Source organism: Mastigoproctus giganteus, chromosome 3 (assembly GCF_048544385.1).
Source record: "Mastigoproctus giganteus isolate SK-2022 chromosome 3, ASM4854438v1, whole genome shotgun sequence".
Lineage (NCBI taxonomy): Eukaryota > Metazoa > Arthropoda > Arachnida > Uropygi > Thelyphonidae > Mastigoproctus > Mastigoproctus giganteus.
In genome coordinates, this window is record NC_143577.1 from 11,312,681 (window position 1) to 11,339,751 (window position 27,071).

Genomic DNA, 27,071 nt, shown 5'->3' on the forward strand with positions numbered 1-27,071 from the left:
TTAATCAAGTTGCTTTTATGATATTCTTATATACAGGGATTGACAAACATGGTTGCCACTCAGTCTCTTGGCTATCAGATGAATCTACAAGTTATTTGTTTTATAACTGACATGGTCATCAGTATCTTGAAAGGACTGACATATTTTTCCACAAAAGTACAACACTGTACAATGAACTTTTAATGAGGATGGCATTATTTTATGGAATGAATTTTACTGGCTGAAGTAAAAAACAATAACAGCCCAATTAATCAATCCATCTTTTGTTAGGATAGTAAGAAAATCAGTTACTTGGAGAGCATTTTGTAATTATCTTCTTATTGAATACTGCTTGTTGTTGTTATGGAGGTTTAATGGCATATAAGTTGCTATGGCTATAATGTGCCTATTCATTTTATTATATAGAAAGAGATGAGAAATTTCCGTAAAGTCAGAAAAAATTCTGAAATCAGAAATGACTAAAAAGTCTAGTTTGCCCAAGGAAGTTAAAAAATTCAGAAATTTGATTTGTCATCAATGAGATTTTCAAGAGTTATTGGTTTACAAAGATTAACCAGTGATAGCAAAATTCTATCTTGTTTTTAATAGGGATAGTCAATGAGAATATGCTTAACAGTCAGATTGATAGAACAGTGTAGACACAGTTCTTGCTCTTGAAAGCACTACTTCTCATCTTGATGTACGGACAATGGAGTGCCAAATTTTCAGATGCTGTTTAAACTGAAAGAGTTTATTATTAGTCTGAGAGTGCCAGAGTGTTGTCCATTCTAATAGGCATGCAACATGAATGGTTAGTGCATAATCTGATGCTGGAACAGGGATATTGATTAAATCTAAGATAGTTGGATTTTTCGCAGCTTTATCAGCCAGTTCATTGCCTAAAATAATGAAATATGCTGGAATCCAACAAAAAAAGTGACCAGTTAGTAGTAGCAATAGTAGTAGTAATGGAGGCATGTGATGCAAAGTGCAAGCGTATGTAGCATAAGCCAAAAAAAAAAAAAAAAACTCAAATTTCACACATCCATTCCCTCTAAAAGTTTGTCTAATTCCTCCTTGGCACCTCCGTAGCCAGATGGGCAGGAGCAGCAGTGCGTAGCACACGCTTCTTGATTAGACCGTGGTTCAAGCCCATGATCCACCAAATACGGAGGAGGCGGAAAGGTCAGGGAATGATCACCGCATATCCCCGGAGTAATATGGCCTTAGTTGCTAATGCTCCTAAAAAAAAAACCAAATAACAATAAGTTCCTCCTTGAATTTATTTAAGCTATCAACTTCCACAAAGACAGATGGAAGCTTGTTCCAGCAATTAACCACCTGCTGGCTAAAGGCAAATTTCCACACATCTATTCTACAACTCTTCCCTCAATTTGAATTTATGCCACCTCAGGTTCGTAATCTGAGCAAGTGGAAAAAATCCCATCAGAATTCAGCATGCTCAAACCATTCAAGGCCTTATACACCTCAATCAGATCACCTCACAGGTGCCTAGTCTCTAGCCGCTGCAATTTGCAGAACTCAAGCCTTTAAAAAGTTGATGGCATTCTTCAATTTGTAGTAATAATCTTCTGATTTCATCTAGAACGGGGTGAACTTTATCTGAGGAATTACATAATGCCATGGTTGAGCTGAGGGAATCAATGTAAATAAGATTTTAAGGAAAAGTCAGAATAGAGATTTTCTAAAGCTAGTTCGATTGCATATAATTCAGCTGAGAAGATACTGAATTCGGATGGAAAGGTTGCTGAAATAATGGTACTTGAGAACACTGCAGCTGCTCCAACATTTGAATTAGATTTAGAGCCATCTGTATAAATTGGAGAAAAATAAATATATCTTTGAATTAATACTGAAAACTCTGTTCTAATTTGATAAGGGAAAAATAAATAACTGAAGATTCTTCAATTATTTATTTTGAATTGAATACTATAATAGTATATGGAATAGTATGTTTTCTTCCATGAAAAGATTATATTATTCATCTTATGGAGTTCTGTTCACATGCACAATTGCTATAAGTCAGATGGTGTAAGCTTAACTTGGGGAATGACAGAAATATAATATCTAATGCGCCTTTGTTCCCAGTTGTTTTGTGCTATTAAGTTAAGATGATTATATATCATATAGATAAAAAGTAATCAAATAAATTTAAAAGATTTTAATTTTCACATAGTTAATTTATCAATGGACTGTCCAGTGTCATAGTGTGGGAATTATTTATATCAGCTGCTTTAGGAAGTTGGCATTACATGAAATTAATGTTAACAAGCAAGGTAAACACTGATATTTTTGCCTCATTATGTGACTAAAGTTTATTTCTAGCAAGGTTAAGGAGGTGATTCTCCCCTTGTATAAGGCAAGAGTCAGGCCACACCTTGAGTACTGTATACTGGTCTGGAGGTATCATTTTAAGAACGATGTAGAGCTGTTGGAATGAGTACAGAGAAGGGCAACAAGATTAGTGAATGGAACAAAGGGTTGCTCTTATGAAGAAAGGTTTAAGTTTTGCAAATTACAGTGTCTGGAGACTAGGCACCTGCAAGGTGATCTGATTGAGGTGTATAAAGCCTTGAATGGTTTGAGCATGCTCAATGCTGATGGAATTTTTCCTCTTGCTCAGAATAATCACCTGAGAGGACATAAATTCAAATTGAGGAAAGATGGTTGTAGGAAAGATGTGCGGAAGTTTTCCTTTAGCCAGCGGGTGGTTGATTGCTGGAACAAACTTCCATCTGTCAGTGTAGAAGTTGATAGCTTAAATAGATTCAAGGCAGAACTTGACAAACATTTGGAGAGAGTGGATGAGTGAAATAAGGGTTTTTTTTTTGGCTGATGCTATATAAGCTTGCTTTCTTGCATCATGTGCCTTTGCTAATGCTAATGGCATAATTTTATGTTTTGTAAGTCCCAACACCAGGCTGGTATTTAATTTTTGGTAGCAGTGACTATCTTGAACAAATTTGTTGAGGTCTGCTCTGCTTATACACATGCAATAAAGGTATATTGCCTTAAAAAGTATTATTATACGAATTTTCAGTTCAATATCACTAAACTGAGAGATTGTCTATTTTCTGTATTTGATCCTGACACACTAAGTTTTAAATTCATGTTTGCATCAGGTTTTAAATAAACATCTATGCAGTATTTAGAAATGTAGTTTGCATGCATGGAGGTGCTTTGAAACTTATACATAAGAGTATACAGTAATAAATCAATAATAATTTACATATACCTGGAAGATTATTGATGTAGCATCCATCAACTAGAAGATGGCCATCTTGGGGATCACAAAGAGGAGGAAGTGGCCCCGCAAAGGTCATACTGGCCCGTACATACCTCCACAGGCCACCTATGTTTGGGAGTAACCAACAAATAGGGACAGTTGAGTTTCAAATAATGAAAAAAATATAAATAATCTGAAAAACACTGACCTGGTAAGTTGTTGACATAACCACCATCAAGTAGGAGGTGTCCATCAACTGGATCACAAAGAGGAGGCATATATCCTGATAATGACATGCTGGAGCGGATGTAACGCCATAGTGACCCTGTAAATTATATAAGTTACCAAGCAAGTCACTGGCTGAGTGTTCTTAGCAAAACTAAAATGGTGCAGTTTTTTTTTTTTTTTTTTAACAGAAAACCTAAATCAGAAATGAAAAGTATAATTACTGCCTTTAGCAGCAGGAATTAACTTTCCAGTACACATTCTAAGGAAATGTCAATTATGAGAAAGATAAACTATGAAGCAAAACAAATTAAAAGGTTGTAAAACTGAACATAATTAGCAGATGAATAAAAATTAATCATTCTACTTACAGTAACAATATTTCAATTTTAAGTTTAGTGGTCCTAATGAGTTCAAGAAAAATGTTTTAAAAATGAGTAATCCAATGCTGCTCTCCTAGTGTCAGCAATACTAACATTAGAAGAGTTGCTGACAACCAAGCAAGTCGAAATTTCTGTTAACAGTCATGAAAGTTAAAATGTCTGTGCGCTGTACTTAAAACTACTTAACACACAAGGCACCATGGAAATGAAACTGGATCCTTTCTTTAAATTTATTCATTAAACAGTTAATTGATTTCACGTTTTCCTTTTAATAGCTTATGTGATACTAATTATACATTTCCATTTCAATTACAGCCACTCCCCGTTTAACGTAAGGGTTGCGTTCTGCGGACCTCTACGTAAGTTTGATTCCCCATGCTTGTGCAGCACTCGCAACTGTGCTCACTGAATTCATTGAATCAAAAAAAGAAATGTTCAACGAACATGTGAATAGAATTATTTATTGTATTTATTTAATTTTTTATCTCACGTGCAGTAAAAATTACAAAAGTGTGCAATTCAAAAAATTTCAAAATTATAAAATTACAAAAAAAGAGAAAAGATAAGCATAACGTCAGTAAGGTTTCTCTCGAGCATCGTTGCCAGGACCGACATCTTCAGCTAATAAGAACGCCGTTGTGGAGATTTAAAAGGGGTCGGCCGCTCAACCTTACAAAAGAACATATTAACGGATGACTGGATGGTGGCTTTTTTCTTTTCATCGTAAATTTGTTTGTAGCAAGCAAGCATATCATTGACCCCTCTGTTAACTTTTAAAAATCATTCACTGTCAGGATCCATCTTTTCAAACCTCGCCATTGCCATCTCTCTGGTGATGAAGTGTCTCGCCTCCTCATTTGGTTCATCTTAAGCTTTTTCAGCATTTTCTTCTTTCACTATCACTGCCTGCAAGTAAATAAGTTCTTCATTATATAATTCCTTCTCTTCTTCTTCCTCTATTAACTCTTCCACGTCTTTGGCAACAACCTCCAACTGAAGCAGCTCTGCAACCTTTACAAGCTTATCTGTAACCTCTTCATATGATTCGTACTTTTCACACTCTTTGAAGCCTTTTACATGCTGTGGGCATATTTTCTTTCATGCACCATTTAAACAACTTTTAGTAATTTCTGCCCAGGCTTTATTAATGTTTAAGATGGCGTGGTAAATATTGTAAGATTTCCAAAAGTCTCTTAAATGTAAAATTTTTCTCACCGTCTACTACAGACAATGCCTGAGCAAATGATGTGCGTAAATACTATGCTTTTAAATTTGAAATAACACCCTGATCCATAGGTTGGATGAGTGAAGTTGTGTACGGTGGTAGAAATATGTCTCTCATGTTTGAACTGAAATCATCTACATGCGTAGAATGTCCAGGGGCACATTATCTAATAGAAGCAAAATCTTGAAAGGAATGTCATTGTCTTTACAATATTTTTCAACCACGGGAATGAAGCAGCATTTAAAACAATCCTCAAAGAGGATTGTTTTAAATGCTGCTTCATTCCCGTGGTTGATGTCCCTTAAAATAGTATTCACTGTTGAAGCAGCGAGACCTAATTCCATGCAACAGATGACAAACTTTGTCCTGCTTCATACATCTTAATTAATCTTCATTTCTAAATCAAAGAGAGATAGTTATCCACGCTCTCTAGTTTGATCGGAAATGCACAGATAGCATGGTTTTATTGATGCCCTTAAATGCACAAGGATTTCCAGAATGGTACACAAGCAGTGGTATTAATCTGTAATCTCCCACTGCATTAGCCCCAAGCAAGAATGTGGCCCTATCTTTTGAAGCCTTGTCTTGTTTTGAAACCTGGCATTGTCTTTTCCTCTTTGGCAATGTATGTTCGATCTGGCATTTTTTCCAATACAGAGCAGTCTCGCACCAACATTAAAAATTTGCTGCGTTGAATAGCCACCTTCATCAATTTTTTCCACCACCACAATTTCTCTGCAGCTACAGAATCGGCACTGGTGATTTCACCGTATACTTTAATGTTTTGGAAACCAGAGTGATATTTGAACCTATTAAACCATCTGTTGCTTGCCACGAACTTGGCTTGGGGTTTGCTGTACTTATCCTTAATATCTTCATAAATACTTCTTGCTTTTGCTTGAATGGTCATTGGACTCAGTGGCACTTGCTTCTGAATCTGATTTTCCATCCATATTATTAATAGCTTTTCCCTCTTCGTAGCACCTGAACGCTGTTTTGTGACCTGTTGATCTTAATTGCATTGATCCTTTTATACGCGCACTGTCCCTTAAAATAGTATTCACTGTTGAAGCAGCGAGACCTAATTCCATGCAACAGATGACAAACTTTGTCCTGCTTCATACATCTTAATTAATCTTCATTTCTAAATCAAATTGTTTTGTTTCCTAGCACCGCCAGCAATTGCACTTTCCGTTGGTCCCTTTCCCTTCACCGTTGTAATAAGTAAATAGGAATGAAGAGAAGATTCTGAAAATTTGTTTTTTTATATGATTGAAGATTTCAGTGAAGGGGAAACTCATTTCACCATAATACCGTAACAAAAAAACCCACAGAATTCCAGTTATCAGAATTATCGCAAATGCAATAAGATTGAGTTTACTATCCGTTTATAATAGATTGCACTAACAGAAAGTCCCAATGAACCGGAAAGTGCAAATTGTTTTTATTGTTTTTTGGTCGTGACCTCCAGAAATGTGCTTTAGAAAAATATCGCAAAGGCGTTCAAAATTGATTCTTATAACGGAACATATGATAATGATGAAAGTGTAGTGCAATTTCCTTTATAAAAAGGACTTTTTAGAGAGATAAATAGCTTAGTTATATAGTGAAAATATCAACTTCTTGGAATGAATTACAGAAAAAAAAAAAAAAAAAAAAAAATTGTGTGATTGGGTTCACATTGTGATATTTTCACAATACTTCCATGTATTCCTATGGGATGCAAAATAGATTTCCACCATTTTATTTAAGTTTGGCCAGGAAAAACTTACATAAAGTCAAATTTGCATAAGTCAAGTATTACTTAAGTCGGGGAGTTCCTGTATATATTTATTTCTCATGGCTTCTCTTACAAATAAAATAAAATCTATACAAAATATGATTATTACTGTTAGCCAAAGTTTGCGTGTATCAACAAAAATGGTAGTTTTTGACATTTTTGGTGGACTTTGTTATTACAAATCCCAAAAATTTTGGTCCATTGAACTTTGTATTAATAACATTTTACTGTAACCCCTTTTACTGTAGCTAGCAAAAAAGAGGTTAATTTCTGCTTATTACAACAATGACAATAACCATAATATTATTTATATTAATCTAGCCATGAAGCATTAAAATATTGCCAATTAACTCACAAATTTTTCAAGGAAATTATTTGTTTGGGCCTGGAGTGATAATTTTCCACTACAGTACTAGCACACTGTTATAGCATGTGCCACAGATGTTAAGCAAAGCACAAAACTTTAGCTCCATTTTTGATTTAATACTGTAGTAATTAACATGCAGAAAGTTTCCAGTAGAAATTGCTGTAGCTGTCTAATATTAGCCATCTCATATTTAAAAGAGAGAATTTGTTTTCATTTTTTAATTGGTAATAATCTGTTTCCTCTTTAGAATATTTAGATGTGCATTTCATTATAAACAAATTACAATTCACAAAAAAATGCAATTAAACAGTGTAATCACTAATCATGTAATAAATGTAAACACTATTATACTGCATTTAAGAACTGTTGCAAAACATCAACAAAAAATAAATTAAAATTAAATAATGCGAAAATAAAATACCAAAGTTAAAAAGCAAGAGCCTGCACCACATAGGGAAGCATAATGGCATGTGATCCTGTATTAGTATGGTGCAATTGCTGCTTGAAATTATGCAAGGAACTCCCCTTGCACCCAATCTATCCAAATCTACTGGATTAACAAACACTCAAAAAAAAAAAAAAAAAAAAAAAACAAGAAAGTTTAATGGAATCACAATGGTCACTTTATCATGGTGGCATCAACCACTGCAAAAATTTCCATTAGTGCCAAATTTCTATCATGTTCTGCTAAACTGGCAAAATAACTATGGACGAGCTGTTCTGAGTGAGTTACTCAAATCTGAAAACATACCTTAAACATGGTTAATTTGATAGCCAGAGCAGAACCAAGCAACAAGCCAAACTAAGTGCAAATGTGTAACATAAAAATCAATTAAATTTTTGTTCCAGAAAAACATGAACTATATTTAAGCCAGGTATTAATTGCAAAATGGCATGTGATTATTTTTTTCGATAAAAAAAAAAAAAAAGGAACAATACTCTTACACAATAATGTGGAAAACAAACAAACATTGAAAGCACAATGTACAAAAATATGCCACCTCAACAAGTTCAGTTCTGCCTCATCCAACCATGTTCTCCAGACCTTGGTTTACCTGATTATAGCCTATTTAGTATTAAATAAAGGCCAAAAAGATGCAAAGATGCTTTGCTTTCTTAAATTTTTCCAGATATACACCTTTTCTACTAATATAAAACAGAGCTACGGGGTTCAATAGACTCTACGTTGTATCAATATTTAAAAGAAAAAAAAAAAAAAAGAGAGAGAGATTACCTCAATCAGGTGCATAGAATAACTTCAGGATGTTCTCCTCCAAATATAAACGGTTAAAATAATTAAAATAATTTTAACGAATTCTTCCACTCACAGCACCATGAATGATTCAGCATACCCTGGGATCAAAGGTGAAGGACCCCAACCAGACCCCAAGAACATATCAAACCACCCTCGCACAAAACTGAGTGATAGAAGACTGTCAAAATTAATTAAAATTAACTAAAACAAAAGAACTGATCACAGCAATGAGATAAATTAAAAACATGGCGATGAAATAAATTAAAACAATTTTACGAAACTTTTCCTACCTATTTTTTTAGGTTTATGTCAAAATTTATTTCAAATTTGGCACACTTCACAGTGTGCCTTGCTTCCCAATGTAGTAGCCATCTGTAATTATCTTTACTCTATGAAAAAAATAATAAATCTTACAAAAAGAACTAAGTTAAGAATGCAGATGTTTGTTGAGCTAGTGGGAGAATAAAAACGTGCAACCTGAAACAAACAGCATTGATGGTGCATGTCCACTAAAAAAAAAAAAAAAAAAAACACCTCAGTATTACAGTAAAAGTGTGACTATATTTGGGAAGGTAGAAAAAATTTCAGATTTTTTAATCATTGATTAACAGTTAATGCAGGAATGTTGTTTTTGAGGGTCACTGCTACTACCGCTGGTAGTGCTTAATGAGAGTGATCAGACACTGCTACTGTAACAAGAACGAGAAAAATTAAGTAGCTGGGCTTAGAAGTAAATTGGAATTTAACAATGAGAAATCTAAGCTATTTCATATGGATAGCAGAGAATGAAAAAAGACCTGGGTGTAATTGCGCACAGTCAGATATGAAGTTCTCTGAGCTGTGCAGAAAAGCTGCTAGGACAGCTTGTGGAGTTTTGTCAATAATAACAGGAATTTTTCCAGAAGGATAAGGAGGTAATTATACCACTGCATAAGGCAATGATTCCACCACATTCTGAGTATGACATATAGGTCTGGAAGGAAGAAAGTGGATCTGTTGGAATGTGTATAAAGAAGAGCAACAAGATTAGTGAGGAGAACAAAAGGATACGCTTACCAAGAAAGACTTCAGGTCTGCAAAGAGATCTGAGGTGTGTGAGGCTTTGGAATGGACTGAGTAAGCTAAATGTTGATGGTACCCTTCCTCTTACTCAGACAACCCAAGAGGGAACATAAATTTAAATTTAGGAAGGATGGCTGCAAGAAAGATGTGGGAAATTTGTCTCCAGCCAGCAAGTAGTTGATTATAACAAAGTTCCATCTGGTGTTGTGAAAGGAAGGTGGTTTTAATAAATTCAGAAAAGGAATAAACAAACAATTATAGGGGATGGAGAGTTGATGTGGGAAGTGTTTTTTTTTTGGCTGATGCTGTATAAGCTTGCTTTCTTGCATCATTTGCTCTACTAATACTAACCCATATGTGATCTAGTGGAATTTTTGTCTTATAAAACAGAACTTTTTAGATCCTAACTTATCTTCTAAACAAAATAGATCTAGTGAAGAACATGATCAACAGTTATGAATAGTATCATCTGCTATTTTTTAATATAAAATGTATTTTGATATTTGGATTTCTAGATCCCCTGTAATCCCCCACTCCTTGTTTTTTGACAGCTGCCGAGAATTGCACTCCAGAGAAGCAGTGCAATTATCAATTTTACCGCTGTTTGTAGATGTTATTAGTCTGTGTATTCCCCTCCCCCCACAAACTAATTTTCCAACCTGCTTAACATTGCCTCAATACCACCAGAAAATATTCATGCACACCTATTTATGTGGATTCCATCCCTGTGTAAACAGTTCTTCCTATTAACAAGAACAGACCATCCTAAAAAAAATTCTACCTCATGAGTCTTGGTACAATCTCTTCAGAGCTGAACTGAATGACAAAACTCTTGCCAATATACTCCCTCCTATCATGTCTGGGCAAAATTCCAGACACATTCAAATTTATTAAAATACAAATTCATTAACATCATGCTAATAAGGAAATAATATCTTTGAACACACACTGAAAGATAAGCAAAACTGAATGCAGGCCACTACACTGCAAGCAATTCTGCAAGTAGCAAATGATTACAAAGGGCTTATCTGGAATTTTTTCCCTATAAAACAGAACTTAATTATAAGATAACTTATCTTCCAAACAAAATAAGATATAATGAAAAACAAGACTAATAGTTATGAGTAATATTGTGTGATGTTTAGATTTTCTACAATTACTAATTGATAATTTTATTTGAACCAAAATAAAATTACAGATCTCTTAGTGCACTGCTTTATGAAATATTAGCATGTACTAGAAACATTCTTATTTTTATTCTTCAGAGTGCATTTTGTAAAAAAATTTTCATCTCAAAAATTCATTTTGTCTTCATTTTCACCACTGAAATCTGGTAATGCTATACATGGCCATTTACAGACTTTAATCTTCAAGTTGGGAGTCAGATTTTTGTGTAACCATCTGCATTTAAGAAATAGCTGTCTATATGTGGATAAAACAGCACTGTTATAGTAGGATACACACAGAAGAGAGGAAAAGGATAAATTTTTCTAAAGACCATGTAATAACCACTTCTCTGCACAACACTGCGGTAGGGTACAAAGTACCAAGAAACTGTAAACATTATCTCCTGATTTATCTGGTGATAAGTTCTACCTACTAAAAGTTTATTAGGTATGTGCCATTGGGTCTTTGGTGTGATAAAAAAAAATACATTCTCCATCCATGTAATATAATTTCTTAGAGCACAATTAACAATAAGATGCTTTCTATTTGATTTGATAACACCGCCCATTAACCCTTTCCAGAATGAGTTCCTAAAAGTGAACATGACCTGAGTAGTAAGCTGTCTGCTATAGGCCAAAACTGCACAAGTTTCTTTATGGAATTGTGAAAACTTGTAAAAATGGAAATATGCATATAAATTATTTTAAATATTAACTTCTGATTTTGATTTGGTTGTGCAATATTAGGCAAGAAATTGTCAAAAATCAAATCAGAATTTTTTTAAAAAGAATCCAAAAAATTGTGGAAAAATTCATAAAAATAGTCATTACTTTTTTATATATACATGAATAATGAAATAGTTGAAAAAAGATAGTGAAAGAAAAACTGAAAATGGCAGTAAAAGACATTAAGAAATAAAGCAATCATCAGAGGCAGCAAAATGCATATTCCTCTTCATGATGCCTGAAATATAACTAAAAGTAAATTTAAAATCAAAACTAAAGCCAGTAGTATGGCAAAACTGTAGAGTGAAAATAATAAATTAAACAAAATAATTAAATCAACAGGGAGGGAGAATAAAAGGTAACAAGACTAAAAATTGTAGTAGAAACTCTCCAAAATAATTTGGTCCTCTTTCGATATGGGGCATAATGGTCAGTCTATTTTTGTTAATTTGGTTTTATTTTATTGTAGTTAGTTTAGTCTCTATATGTGATATTTCACGCAATTTGGACCTGGTACCCTACTAGGAGGGTGCCATTAAATTTTTATGTAATTGGCACTAAAATTAAATGGATTTTATGATTCTTAATTGGATTTTCTAAATTATTTTGGAGTTTCTGCTACAATTTTTTGTCTTGTTACCTTTTCTTCTCCCTCCCTAGTGATTTAATTATTTTGTTTAATTTATTATTTTTGCTCTACAGTTTTGCCATGCTACTGGCATTAGTTTTTATTTTAAATTTACTTTTAGTTATATATATATAATACTATCTTCTACATATATTTATGCATCACTGATTTTGTTTAATTAAACTTTTTGACCTGAATTTAGGAAAATTTCAGCTTCTGCAAGCCAAAATCAGACAATGACTGACAAGTACAATCTCTACCTCCTCTGATTTTAAAAACTATTTTCATCATCTATTAAAACTTTGTTTACTGTTAACTGGAAAGAATGAGAAATCAGAAAATGAACTACATATACTGGAAGTTCACATAACAATAATGGATGCATTATTTGAATCATATATGAGATGACCTTGAAAAACATGTAACTAGTCCTCGCAGGGCATGAAAAGAGTGTGTGTGTGTGTACATACTCTTGTAAAGGTTAAAATGATGCTAGTAACAATATCGGTGAACATCATGAATAATTATTTTTCTCTGGCAATATTAGATAGCTATAAATCCATTTAGTACAAAAACTATCAATATGCTGAAATAATACTGGCCCTTGCAGTATTACTGATCCTATATATCATTTTATTAATTTAATAATTCATTTCATCAGAGAGTCATACTATCTGTGTCCGCCGAATCCATCAATCTGTAGCCCACTTGTGAAATATTAACTTCATATTTAGGTTTTGAAAAATGATTAAAATATTGTTGTATTTTTTATGTTTGGTCTTCTCACAAACATTGAGCTTTACCAGGACTTCAATTAAATTAGTCCAGTTTAACTGTAGAATCAAGACTTATAATAATAAGGAAATTATTAACATTACCAGTATAAAACAGTACCCCTTATCACTGTTATTTTAGAATTAACAGATAGTAAAAACTGTAAATCCCTCTGCTCAAACCCATCCTGAGTTTCAGAAATAAAGAGCCAACACAGAGTGAAGCAAAGAAACATTTCTTGTATATATCCTTAAATCAGAAAAGCACGAAGTCAATGATCAGTATGGCTTCACTCTCCCACAGTATGATATTGTACCCCTTAGCTGTTCTGACTATAATTAAAAAAAAAACTGTAAATCTGCAAAACTAAAATCAAAACTAATTGCTTCTACTATTTCAAGTGAAAAATAAGATTTTGGGAAATCTCTTCTAAAGGATGCACAAGCAAATAATCATGCATAAGGTAGTGTGAATGACACCAACAAAAATCTTGTTCAGTAATGTATGTACCACTGTTTTACAGAGACAGTAACATGTACAGAGAACTGGAAAATTGAGGCATATAATGAAATTAAAAACAACAAAAAATGATCAGTTAAAGGGGTAAATTGATTAAAAAAAAGTTAGCAGCAGTTTCACATCAATCTATAGAAATCAAATTGGTAAGCAAATTTACATTGAATGCAGCTTGAAAATACAGTAACATAAAGATGACCAGTATGGCTTCATGCCATACTGATCATACTCATGAAATAAATTTGTTATTGGTGATTACTGTACAAAAATTTGAGATGGGTGTTTAATATAACCCCTCCCTCCCCCAAAAAAACATCTAAATGATTTAATTAATTTTAGCATAAAGGTCTTCTGGGTAAGCTTCCATTTTATGGTCTGCCTTTGAAAATTTACAAATTGGTGAAAAGTCTCCTCTCTGACCTCTCACCTGATGCTGCAGTTTAAGATTCTCCTTTCATCCACTCTTGACTTCATCTATATTAACAGCTTTCTCCATTTTCTGGAAATCTTATTACAGATTTGCTTCAAAACCCACCTCTGTACAAATATTTTGTTACCTATTCAAATATTAACCACCAGATCCTTAAATGCTGATCACTAGGTAATTCTTACATAGTGTCTGTCCCACATGTCAAAATTTATGTCTGACCTATTAGAAAACTTATCTTTCAGCAATTGTCCCCTTATAGCCCCTCTGAACAGTGACTAAGTATCCTCCCTGGCATCTTCTCTAATTTCATAGTTTTCCTCCATTTATTTAGGTCCTAGCCAGTGAAATCCCAGGAAAGTAGGTGACAGGACCTGCCAGAGTATTTTAGAAACAATGGTACACCGGGTCAGCCTGCACGAGACAAGGTGTGTGTGGTAATGTCAAGTACCACTAGGGGCCCAGCGGCTAATTGACCAGAGATGAACAAAGGGTACAACACACTACATAGCATATAATCCACACATCTCAAAATCTCTGGCCCGATACAAAGCTCACTCACTGAGATAGGAGAAATCTCAGGAGCCATTAGTCACCAATATATCTTACATTACTAATAATGATGGGTTTTTTTTTTTTTTTTTTTGGTAGTTGTTGGCGCATAGGCTTCTGTGGCCATAATGCACCTCCCAAGGTTTTTGCAGTACTTTGATCCAAACCCGAGACAGGAATCGAACCTGCGACCTTTGGGTTGCCAGGCAGGCACTTTACCTACCCGGTAGCCCGGTCAGCATAATGATGTATAAAGCAGCCATTAGCTTCAGTATGTACATCTACATGCAATAACTCGACTCCCAACAAACAGATTTTCAAATTTTATAACTCTGTTAAACAAAAAAAAAAAAAAAAATTCTCAAGCCATTCCAAACTTCATTGAAATTGGATAAATAGCAATGCAATAATTTTATTTCTAATTATTTTGGGCAACACATATACAAGCCCTGGTTCCTGGAAGGCATTGCAGACATTCTCTCAGATATGATGTGCTTAATACCCGGGAGTCTAAAATGCTGATGGAAGTGATATTTGGGTGACACTCAAGTCAAGCGTACCTAATTTCGATGAAGTCTAGTCAGTTTTTGACAGCTAAACCCTCTGCTTGCATCTTCATTATGGTGGGACTGATAGTAACCCTGGTGGTTATACCCATATGCAAGTACTGAAATACATGGGTGACCACCCACACCACACAGAGAAATGCAGCCCCCTCTCTGTCACCAGGCAATACTATGTGGTAGATTACTCTTATCGACCAGTGTAATATCACCACTTTGCTTATTGGAGGATTGAAGTGGTGGAACCCAAGTTTAGGCTCCAGAGCAAAGCTCTGGTAAATTCCCCCCCCCCCCCCAATCATCTTCATCATGCAGTATGATTAATGTCTTTTGAGGTTACGATGGGCATCATGGCAAGGTCCAATCTTCCTTACATTTCATGGGTGCAGCTCTAAAATGGCATTCACAGGCCCAGCTGCTAGTTAGTACACCGGACCAACGTAACTCTCTAGGAGGCTTCCAGATCTCGCTGTATATAGTATATAATCTCGCTGCCTGTACTCTGCCAGATAGCCAAAAATTTAATTACTTCATATAGCATGTCCCCCCCCCCAACTCTTCTTATCATAGTATGATTCCTTTTGCTTCAAAGATGGTACTTGTGCATATGTCCATTCTGATAATCACTGTCAGAGACTTTGCAATTTCCTCTTTTTGATCTTCTCTGGCTTAAAATCTTTCTAACATATTCTATTCAAATTCATCTGTTGTCTCGATCATTCTCCCAACTCCATTAATCATTTGGAACTCTAATTTCCTCTCTTTGAAACTTGCCTTTTTCCAGTCCAACTTTCATAACAGAGAGGTAATTTTCCTTGTTAATTTTAATGTTCACAACTCCAGGTGGCTTCCATTTTGTAGTCACACAGACCCAGCTGGTTGAGATGCTGAGGCTTTTGCAATTACTAATGACCTTGCACAGATTAATTTATCTACAAGAATACCAGACAATCCTAACCATACAGCCAACACGCTTGATCTCTTTCTCACAAAAAAACCTTCTAAGTACATGATCGAAGTGAGTGGTCCTTTAGGCACCTCAGATCACAACTTGGTGATTGTCTCTTCTCCGATGGAGCCTTTATCTCAGGGCTATTCCCAACCTCATGTTGTTTGGCATTAAAAGAATGCAAAATGGGAGATGATTTGCAAGATTTCTTTTCTTGTTTTCCTTGGTTGGATTAGTTTCGAAACTTCTTATGTCAATGTTTGCTCAGATTGTGTCAGCGAAATTATTCTTCTAGGGATGGAATCCTTTATTCCACTCCAATTCAAAATTTCATCCTTTATCCAAACCTTGTATAATACTGATCCTTGGGGAATCCCACTTCTCATCAACCCAATCTGAGGAATAACCATTTATCACAGCTCTCTGCCTCCTGTCCTGAAGCCATTCTGCTATCCATTTAAGGATATTCTCTGATTCCAACCTGTTCCCACATATAAAGTAACTGCTCATGTGGAAGTGAGTCAAATGTTTTGCTTCAATCCAAAAAAACAATGTTGAAATTATTCCTAAATCCAGCTCTTGAGTGACACTGTCAAAATAACTAACCAGATTTGTTAAACATGATTTTCCCTGTGATTCCAACCTGTTCCAGTTTATAAAGTAACTGCTCATGTGAAACTGAGTCAAATGCTTTGCTTAAATCAAAATAAACAATGTTGATATTATTCCCTAAATCCAGCTTGTAAGAAACTCTCTCAAAATAGCTAACCAGATTTATTAAACATGGTTTTCCCTTTACAAAACCATACTGAGATTCTTTCAGAATTCCATTTCTTTCTCTAAATGATCCTCAATTTCACCCTTGATCATTTCCTCCATTGTTATTGATGAATTTAAAGCAGCAGTACGATTTGAGAAACAATTTCTTTTTATCAAAAAAAACTTTATACACATTTCTTTTTAAAATTAATTCTAATTTAACTTTTGATTGTATTGCGATTCATTTCATGGAGTCCGTTAAATACACACACAACTTTTGGATTTTATTATTAGTGTTTTTTTCTTTTAAATTAGCTAATTTATCAATTAAAAATTGGTGTGTATATTCTTCTGTTTCTGTTAAAATAAATAGTGAAATGTGTACTTGCGTTTTTAACCTGTTCCCCAGCACCACTTCCCTTCGCCTAGTTTCATCAATAGATGAATGATGGTTGCAGGACAGTTTTTTTTATTTTATGTAAATCCCAAACACGAGAGGTATTAAAACCTATAGTACTTATTACCGTGCTTGGGTTGGAGGTTCAGAAGACGAAAGAAGGTATTTGTTGACATTGGACTTGAACTTCTGTAGACTATAATTTTCAGGAAATACGTATGAAGGAAGGTTGTTCCAGAAAACAGCAGTTGAATGAATAAACAAATAAGATGAAAAGTTGGTTCTGTGAGTTTGAAGATGGAGAGTAAATGGATGTGGGCTGGTGGCAGCACATGTTTGGACTGTTTTAAAAGAGAAAGCGGTAATTATAGAAGCCAATTCAGAAGAACAGTGCCCATGGAAGTATCTGTAGAAGAGGCATGCAGCAGAAACAGTACGTCTATGAGACAGCGAGTGAGAGACTCTGTTAGAGATGCATCATTAATTAACCTAACTGCCCTCTTCTGAATGGAATCAAGAAGCCTGAGAGAGGTTTTGGGGGCATCACCCAGATGATGGGAACAATATTCCATGGCAGGGCAGATTTGCGATTTATACAGAGTGAGAAGCTGTTTCGAAGAAAAGAAACGCCGAGAGTGAAATAGAAAACCAAGTTTTTTAGATGCAGAGGCAGCAATATTTGTAATGTGCTTGTGCCAAGAGAGATTAAAAGTCAGGGTAATCCCCAAAAGAGATATATCATTTTGCCTAGAAATCGGAGTGTCCCTAAAGATAAGCATAGGAGCAGAAGAATCCTTTTTGCGAGATATAAGACAAGACTGAGTTTTAGAAGGAATGAAATCAACTAAGTTGTTTTTGCCCGACTGTAGAATTACCTGAAGATCGGCATTTAAGGAATTGGTAGTAGATTTTCGAGAAGTTGAAGCTGATTGAGCAGGGCAAGGTTTCTCAAAATGGAAAGTGGAATGCAATGTGCTATCATTGGCAAAACTATGGATAGGATTTCCAGTCAATGGAAGAAGATCATTAATATACAAGAGGAAAAGAGTGGGGGAAAGAACTGAACCTTGGGGGACACCAGCATTAGTGGAGAAGTTAGAAGACAGAGAGGCCATCTACCATCACTCTCAGTGAACGATCAGAGAGAAAACTGGATAACCAATTACTAAAAACAGTTGGCAAACCATAAGATGGAAGCTTGTTTAGAAGACCTTTATGCCAAACACGATTGAAAGCCTTTGGGATGTCAAGAGCAACTACTTGTGTTTCACCGAACCTTTCCATTGAATTATTCCATAAATGGGTAACATAAGCCAGAATATCACCAGTGGATCGACACTGACGGAATCCATACTGGCGATCGTTGATCAGACGGAAGGTTTCTAGTTAGTTTAAGAGTTGGCGGTTAAATGATTTCTCCATTACTTTAGAAAGAGTAGAAGTAATTGCAATGGGACGATAATTGGATGGGAGGGATTTGTCACCCTTTTTAGGAACTGGCTGGATATGAGCAAATTTCCAAGCAGAAGGAAAAACACCTTTGGAATAAGAAAGTGAAAAAAGGCAGTAAAGAATAGGAGTAAGTTCAGTAGCACAGGTTTTGAGAACAAGTGGAGAAATACCATCAGGACCTGGAGCTTTCTTAGCATCAAGATTCATCAAAATCCTTCTGATATCCTTTTCACAGAAGACCACAGGAGGCATTGAATGGAGCGTGTTGGGAATGGTGGGAGGTGTTTTACCAAGATCATTAATACATGAGCTGGAAGAAAAATGGGATGCTAGCAGGTCAGCTTTATCCTTGGTGAAGTGACAACAGAACCATCTGGTTTGGACAGAGGTGGGAGCAGAGATGGGCAAAAGTTGCAGCCAATAGCTTTGGCAAGAGACCAGAATGCTCGGCTACCATTAGCGCAAGAAGCAAGTTTTCTACTCTTAGCCTGTTCAAACTCTAGTTTGGACTGATTAATAACTGCTTTACAATTGTTGCGAGCTTTGGTGTAGGCAGAAAATGAAACTGAAGAATTAGAAACAAGCCAATTACGATATGCAACGTTCTTCTCTTGAAAAGCCTTGGCACATTTATTGGAAAACCAAGATTTAGATAAAGGACGAGATTTTAAAGTGGAGTGTGGGATAAAGCATTACATTCCTGCAAGAATAATTTCACTGACACGATGTGAACAAACGTTGACATCAGAAGTTTTGAAACAGTAATCAGACCAAGGGAAAAAAAAAAAGAAGTCTCACATGTCATCCTATTTTGCATTCTTGTAATGCCAAACAACATGAGGTTCAGAGAAGCCACGAGATAAAGGTTCCATTGGAGAAGAGACAATCACCAAGTTGTGATCTGAAGTGCCTAAAGGACCTCTCACTTCAACCGTGTACTTAGAAGGGTTGTTTGTGAGAAAAAGATCAAGCGTATTGGCTGTAAGATTAGGATTGTCCGGTATTCTTGTAGGTAAATGAACAATCTGTGCAAGTTCATTAGTGATTGCAAAAGCCTCAGCATCTCAACCAGCTGGGCCGGTGTGACTAGAAAACGGAAGCCAGCTGGAGTTGTGAACATTAAAATCACCAAGAAAAATTACCTCACTGTTAGGAAAGTTGGACTGGAGAAAGTCAAGTTGCAAAGAGAGGAAGTCAGAGCTCCAAGTGATTAGTGGAGTAGGGAGAACGGTAGAGACAACAGATGAATTTGACACAATGAGGTAAAGAGATTTTAAGCCAGAGAAGATCAAAGAGAGGAGATTCCAAATTGTCAAGTCTCTGACAGGGAATATCAGAATGGACATATGCACAAGTACCACCTTTGAGGCGAAAGGAATCATACAGCGAATAATTTGGGCATTTGAGATGAGCAGTAGTTGAATCAACCGATAATTGAGATTCTGTCAGGAAAAGTACATGGGGTTTGGCAGACTGCAAGTGGAAATGGACATCACTGAGATTAGAATTGAGACCACGTATATTTGTGAATTGAATTAGGAAGTGCTTGGGAGGTTTAGATCTTTTCGCAGATAAGCTTGCTCTATTATTTTGACAATTCATGGTGTATTCAATAGTAAGAAAAAGTGAGTGGGACATGCTGTATGAAGTAATGAAATTTTTGGATATGGCGTACACATGGTAAGAATATACCCAGATCCTTGACATAACGTGGCCTCGACAATGCTCTCCCGCATACACACTACTTGGACTCCCTCCAGTCACTATCTGGCAGAGTAGAGGTAGCAAGATTATACACTAACTGATCCGGAAGCCTCCTAGAGAGTTTATGAAACCAATAGGTCCGGTGTATTAACTAGCGGCCGGCCTGCAAATACCATTTTAGAGCTGTACCCTCGAAATGTAAGGAATATTTGAGGTTATGATGAACATCGCCATGATGTTCATCATAACCTCAAAAGTCATCATTCATACTGCATGATGGAAGAGATATAGGGAAGGGTTGACCGGAGCTTAGCTCTAGAGACTAAGCATGGGTTCCACCACTTCAAGCCTCCAATATTTGCAGAAGTAGAATGTGTACTTCTGTACATATGTACAGAAGTTTGCCTTCCGCCAATAGGAAGATTGTTGAAAAAAACTTTGATGCTGTGAAAGTGGGTAGTTTTAATAAATTTAAGGAAAACCTAGACCAATTATTGGATGGAATGGCCAGGTGACGTAGGAAGTTTTTTTGATGTGTAAACATCTTTGGCAGCACCTACTAAATTTCGGACAGTAGTAAAATCAATTTGTCATGATTTTGCAAAGGAGAAATGACGTCATTTGACTTTATTTCTATTTCATAACAAAGAAAAATGGAGTTGGAAGAGGAGACCGTGCAGAGGATCACGGGAGGCGATCTTGGATGTGCCCAGAGCTGGCATAAACCAGCTGGTGGCTTTGGGCTAACCACTACAACCCATGGGAGAAATCTTTTGGTAACCAGAGAAATATTATATCTTGAATTTAATGTAAAATTTAAAGTGAAGTAAAGCAATTAAAGCAACATGGGAGGTGATCTTGGATGTGCTCAGAGCTGGCATAAACCAGCTGGTTGCAGAAAAAACAAGGGAAAGGCAAAAAGAACAGAGGAGATTGCACAAAGGATCATGGGAGTGATCTTGGATGTCCTCAGAGCTGACATAAACCAGCTGGTTATGGAAAAATATTTATGATTCGGGGCATACCACTTAAGTGGGTTTGGGCTAACCATTGCCATCCATGGCAGAAACCTTTTGGTGACCACAGAAATGGATATCTTGAGGGCAGTGATCTTGGATGTGCTCATAAACCAGCTGAGCACATCCAGGAACATTACATTAAATGCACTTCAGCCTTACCAGTTGAAGCGCATGTAATATAGGCATTACAATACCCATCTGTATTACTGAAGCAGTTGTATATTTCCATCAAGAAGCAAATCATAAATGTTTTTCTGCAACCAACTGGGCTGGTCAAGAATATTTGAATCAGTTTACAACTGGGAGATAACAGACTCTAAATTACATGTATGAGTAGAATCTTTTGCTTATCATTGGCCATTCTCATTAAGTTGCAGAAGTCCTCGTTGGTCATCAAGTCTGTGTTTCTTTGCAATTGCACTGAGTCAGTTGAGAACGGTGAGCTTTAGATCCCCATTCATCTCGCTGTTTGGATGATTGTAAAAGTTTCAAAAGGGGTCTTCTTGCAATCGCGTTACAAGGCTATGCAGGTCATCACCACATGCTTCATCAGGGTCAAAAAGTTGTCGTTGTCTTGATACATCGTCTTGCACATTTCAATCATTTTGCAATGTCCAAGTCAGATTTATACAATTTACAATCTTGTATGATCTTTTCATTATCGTCGTAGACCTTCACATACTTAATCTCTGTTTCCTCATTGCAAAATGGAATGTGCAGCGTTACCATCGCACGCTTGTACTTGTTGAGATCCTGAGTCAAGTCACAGTTTCAATAGCATATTATGTATGGATTCTGTCATTTCTTGCAGATTTCGTAGCACTGAATGTGCAATTTGCGACAAAGCACGACAGAGAAACATGATAGTACGATTATAACAATACAAATACTTGTATTGTTGCAATCATACTATTTAACAAATGGATACAATAAAATGGGTAATTAGGCTATTGGCATAACCTCTTCCAAACGTTGATTCGGTAGAGTAAGCAGCGGGTGTGTATATCCTATGTATCATTAACATTGATTCAGCAGAGTAAGTAGCGGGGCATGAACATAAATTACATCGTTCATGATTTTGGTTTCAGCTGTTCGAAGTTTAGCAGGTGTCGTCAAAGATGTTTACGCATAAAACATTTTGTGCATACAGGGTACACATGCAATTTTTTTTTTTTTTTGCTGATGCTTTATAAGCTTGCTTTCTTGCATCATTTACCAATCCTAATACCAATGTTGTTGTTATTTGGTTTTTCAGGAGCATTAGCAACTAAGGCCATATTGCTCTGGGGATATGCAGAGGTCATTCCCTGATCTTTCAGCATCCTCCGTATTTGGTGGTGACAGGCTCGAAATCCAGTCTAATCAAGAAGCATGTGCTATGCACTGCTGCTCCTGCCCACCTGACTACGGAAGCGCCCCTAATACTAAACATAATATCATATAATACTAATGTTCTATGTGTGAATGTAGAAGAAAAATACCTATTTATTTTGTTAGCAACCTGAGCACGTTCATCTACAGTTAATCCATGCATAGTGTACCAATGTGATTCATACCCTTCCTTCTAGTGTTTACATATATAAAGAAGTTTTTGCTGTTTATCTTTGCATTCTTTGCCAGAGATTTCTTATAATTTGTCTTAGTTTACTTAACCTCCTTTGTCACTTGATTGCAGACTATGTCTAGTGTAGGCTTCTTGTATCACCTGATAATTTATATGCAACCCATGCATTCTTTTCTGCCATGACTCATCAGTACATCTGACATCTATTTACGTCTAAGACTTGAACAATAATCGTAAAAGCTACTTGGCATTTTAGACCAATCTTAATTGGTATAAGATTGGTCTAAAATGCCGAGTAGCTTTTATGACTATACCTCCGAATGCTTCGGACTTGGAATTTGCTGTTAGTAACTTCAACAGTTGGTTCAACTGTACAGAATTTAAAAACTGTCTTAAAACCACTGTAGTCACCTTTATGAAAGCAAAATGGTAGTTACGTATTTAAGTAAATATTGTGTCATCACACTATGATCACTGCCACATTCAGATTATCTGCAGCTTCCCTTCATGCATTAATAATCTGCAAATAAAAGTGGGACTTTTATTTGTGGATTCTTAATGCATGAAAGGAAGCTGCAGATAATCAGATCAATGTCATACCAGGCTGACTCCACATTTCACTGGCCACCCATGTCTACTGGATGTACAGCCTTAGATTTTATATGCCTTTTAACTAAGAGCCTAACCACTTCCCTGTTTGTCCTTTCTGTACACATTGTATAGACAGGGAAAGTTCCCCATATTCAAATTCTGCATCCCTTATATCTTGAGTAATACCATGTCTCCAATATCCCAACAACATCTACATCTGATGACCTGGCCAGCATTTCAAATTCATCAAATTTATCTACTATATTCCTAGCATTAGTGTATACATGCACATGTTTTACTCTTAGTAATACTAACACAGGCCATGTATTTTCTTGTTCCACGAGGAACCTTAGCAGACCATGAAATTAGAGACAACTCATTTTCTAGACTGCCACACATTCCAATAGAAGCAGTGAAAGAATCACTTACATCTCTGCCTGTGGCTTCTTTTAATCTATTAGTCAGTGTATGCATCCAGCCAGTAGATTTCCTACCCACCTATCATTGCCTTAATAGCATCAGCAAATATTCTTTCACTCCTATTTAAGTGTATCCCATCCCTGTAAAAACAGTCTATCTTGTTAATAGACACAGACTACACTGATAAAAATTCTACCATATGAGCCCTGCAGAATCTCTCCAAGGGCTAAATTGATTGACAAGGCTCTCATTATGTACTCCCTCCTATCATGTCTGGGCAGGATTGCAGACACTTTCAATTCTAACTCTAGACATTTTTTCAACATTACTCTCAATGATCAGGTCTGGAATATTACTGTTCAATTTCTGAAGAAGTGATATAAAAAGTGATACTAAAAAAATCTGACAATTATCTGTACTTCTAGAAATTAAAGACAGGTTTCACTCTATATAGGTTGAAGTGCTTGGATTTTCACTGCTTTCCAAAATACCTACTGTACCATATTTTATTACAGTAAAATTACACAAACAGTATTTGTTCAAACAGGAAACTTAGGAAGACCATAATTTTATTTTTTTTATTATTGTTTTTTTGTTCTCGTGCCACATTGCGAAATACTATTATTATTGCAGACCACATTCAGAATAGCAGAGATTTACAAAAAATTTAACCACTGAATTATGTACAAGCTCTTTCAATTGGATTTTATTCATCAGTGAGAATATACTGATTTTGCTACAGTTATGGTCATTCAAACAATTTACATACATCATTAGCATGGTGTGTTTTTTGGCAATTCACTGGGGCAATTCACTAAAAAATGTTTTCCAGTGTTCTGTTGTAGCAGAATCATGATCACTACATCTAATACTGTGAAGTTCAACACTGTCGTCTATTCAGTTACAAGGGGTGTCAAAAAAGCTAGCATGGGCCGTAGGGCAAACAGCCTCATTGACATCTTTCTCCTCCAATACCTTTGTAACATGACACTCCCCTCCAAGTCAGTGTTTAGAAACAGAGTTGCTATTTCAGTCATCCCCACCTTAGTGCCACTATTTAGTTTATAATCTGTACATCCAGTAATAAAATTGCTGTGTTCCACTTTCAGCACTAAAATCACCTACAGCTTTTACAATGCAACATATTGCCATGTCACACTGTAAAAGAATTGCACTAGGTGATTACACACAAAATAACTGCATGGTTACAACAAACAGAAATTCTGCACTTAGAATTGAAATATACCAAAATAAATGAGATTGGAACAGTATAACATCATGATTTCAACAGTGAACAAAAACACCACTCTGATATTGAAACTGGATTCAAAACTAGTTATTGCATGGATGATGTCCTCCAGATTAATTTGGACCCAAATTACTTACACTACTGACTCAGTTGATCTCAAATCAGACACAAAATATGAACTACAGTAAGAATGAATGGTACTGAAAGCTCTAATCATAGAGGTACAAGTACTAATCATGAAGAACATTTTTAAACATACTGGATGAACTTGGTATTCACGTGACAACTCAAGGGTTAAAAGAATAAAAATAACAAACAAAGGTAGTAATTCAAATGTTTGGTAGCTGTACTTTTTTATCAAACAAATAAACAAAAATAAACACATGGAGAGAAGTGGTGAGAGATGGAGTAGTCATAAATGGCTACTTGTTTTCATGGATTAATGTTATTAGGCTGAGGGGGACCACTTGATTCTTTACTATTTCTGATATTCATTAGTGACATTTATGTAGCTATTTCAAGTTTAATGCCTAAGTTTGCTAGTGATACAAAGATGGGCAGCATAGTTAATGATGATAACCAGGGATTAGATGAGCTGAAAATCACATATCTGTGGAAAAAATGAATAATAAAGAATGCTCATACCATTGAGACTACTTAATAGGGTAATTTTGGTAATTTAATAAAGTTACGGCTATTGCTTTTTGAATGTTACTTCTTGCTACTTTACTGTTCAATGCCACATTGCCATGACTACCAGCTATATATATGTATACATTAAGAGGTAACACATAAGCAATATGCCTTCAACATTCCATAAGTACTGTGTTAGGAGATAAGGTGATTTCTATTTATCTATCTGTAAGTAGAAATCACCATTAAGCTCACCACTACAGAAGTCCAAATGATTTTATCTCTGATACTTTTAAGCAGCAGTCAATGATATGTATAAATCACCATTAAGCCTACCATTAATGTAGCTTCCTCAGACCAAATTGGCTTATCAAGTGCAGAGAGAGAGAGAGAGAGAGAGAGAGAAACTAACACACTTTTAAAAATTGACTCCACTCAAAGTAGCTATATGGCTAATGAATGGTTAAAATTAAACCCTTTTCTTTTACACCAATTAGAAAATATGTAATAATCAAATATTTGCTACCAACCACTCAAATTTTAACTCAAAAATACTGAGTGAACCCAAACACAGAAAGTTTTGATAACCTTCTATGTTTGGGATTACTAGTTAAAAAAAAAAAAAAAAAAAAAAAAAATATATATATATATATATAAAAAATAATACATAATGAAAGTGTAAAAGAGAGAATTTACAAATAACGTATAATGTAAGAGAAAAGTTTGTTATTATTTATGATTCAGTACAAGTATAACATTATACCCCTAATATATCATTATAATGTAATGATTAGCAGCAGTTAGAGTTGGAATTATTACATTGTGTTTGGAAAAATTCTTATCTCTCCTTACTTTTTAAAATTACTTCTTTAAAGATCTTTTGGAAGAACTATTACTTAACAGAAAACAGAAATTTATGCATACTTAGAAATATGAATTCAATATGAACTAGACAAAAATATTAAACTGTTTTTTGCATGCAAGGGCAACAGATTTGCCTGTAATAGTCATGCATATGCAAATTCCTATTTATTTCTTAACAAATTCATTACTATGTTGCAATCACCAAATATATTAAACAACCTAGAAGACAGAAGAAACAAAAACTATGCAGTAAGAAATGTTTACAGAACATGCAAACTTTTTGTCAAAAATGCACAAAGTTAGTTTTATTAATAAGAGAAAAAAAATTAAAATAAACAAAATAAAAAAAATAGCAACCTATGACTCAGAAGCTGCACCATTTTAGTTTTGCAAAGGTCTTCACCACACAGCTAAACAATCCCAAGTGGTCAGCCAGTGACAACGAAAGAATATTTTAAGAGATAAAAGGTATTTAATAAGTTAAAGATATCAATAATTATACGAAAGTAACATTTTTGGGGGAAAAAAAAACCACACCAGATTTTCAATTAGTTATAAGATTTAAAATTTCTTCTTTTGTAATTCATGATGAACC

The 27,071-nt window shown here is 35.3% G+C and overlaps 1 protein-coding gene across 3 annotated transcripts in view; it reads right to left on the reverse strand.

The window, feature by feature from the left end:
• sws (patatin like phospholipase domain containing sws) overlaps positions 1–27,071 on the reverse strand; it is a 469,178-nt gene that overhangs the window by 87,530 nt on the left and 354,577 nt on the right. For 2 of the 3 annotated variants that reach the window (XM_090369181.1, XM_090369179.1), the window contains one exon: positions 3,435–3,551. In XM_090369181.1, coding sequence (XP_090225307.1) covers positions 3,435–3,551 — 117 coding nt within the window. Of the gene's footprint in view, positions 1–3,235; positions 3,353–3,434; positions 3,552–27,071 lie in introns of all 3 variants that reach the window. The other variant, XM_090369180.1, reaches the window with a different exon arrangement.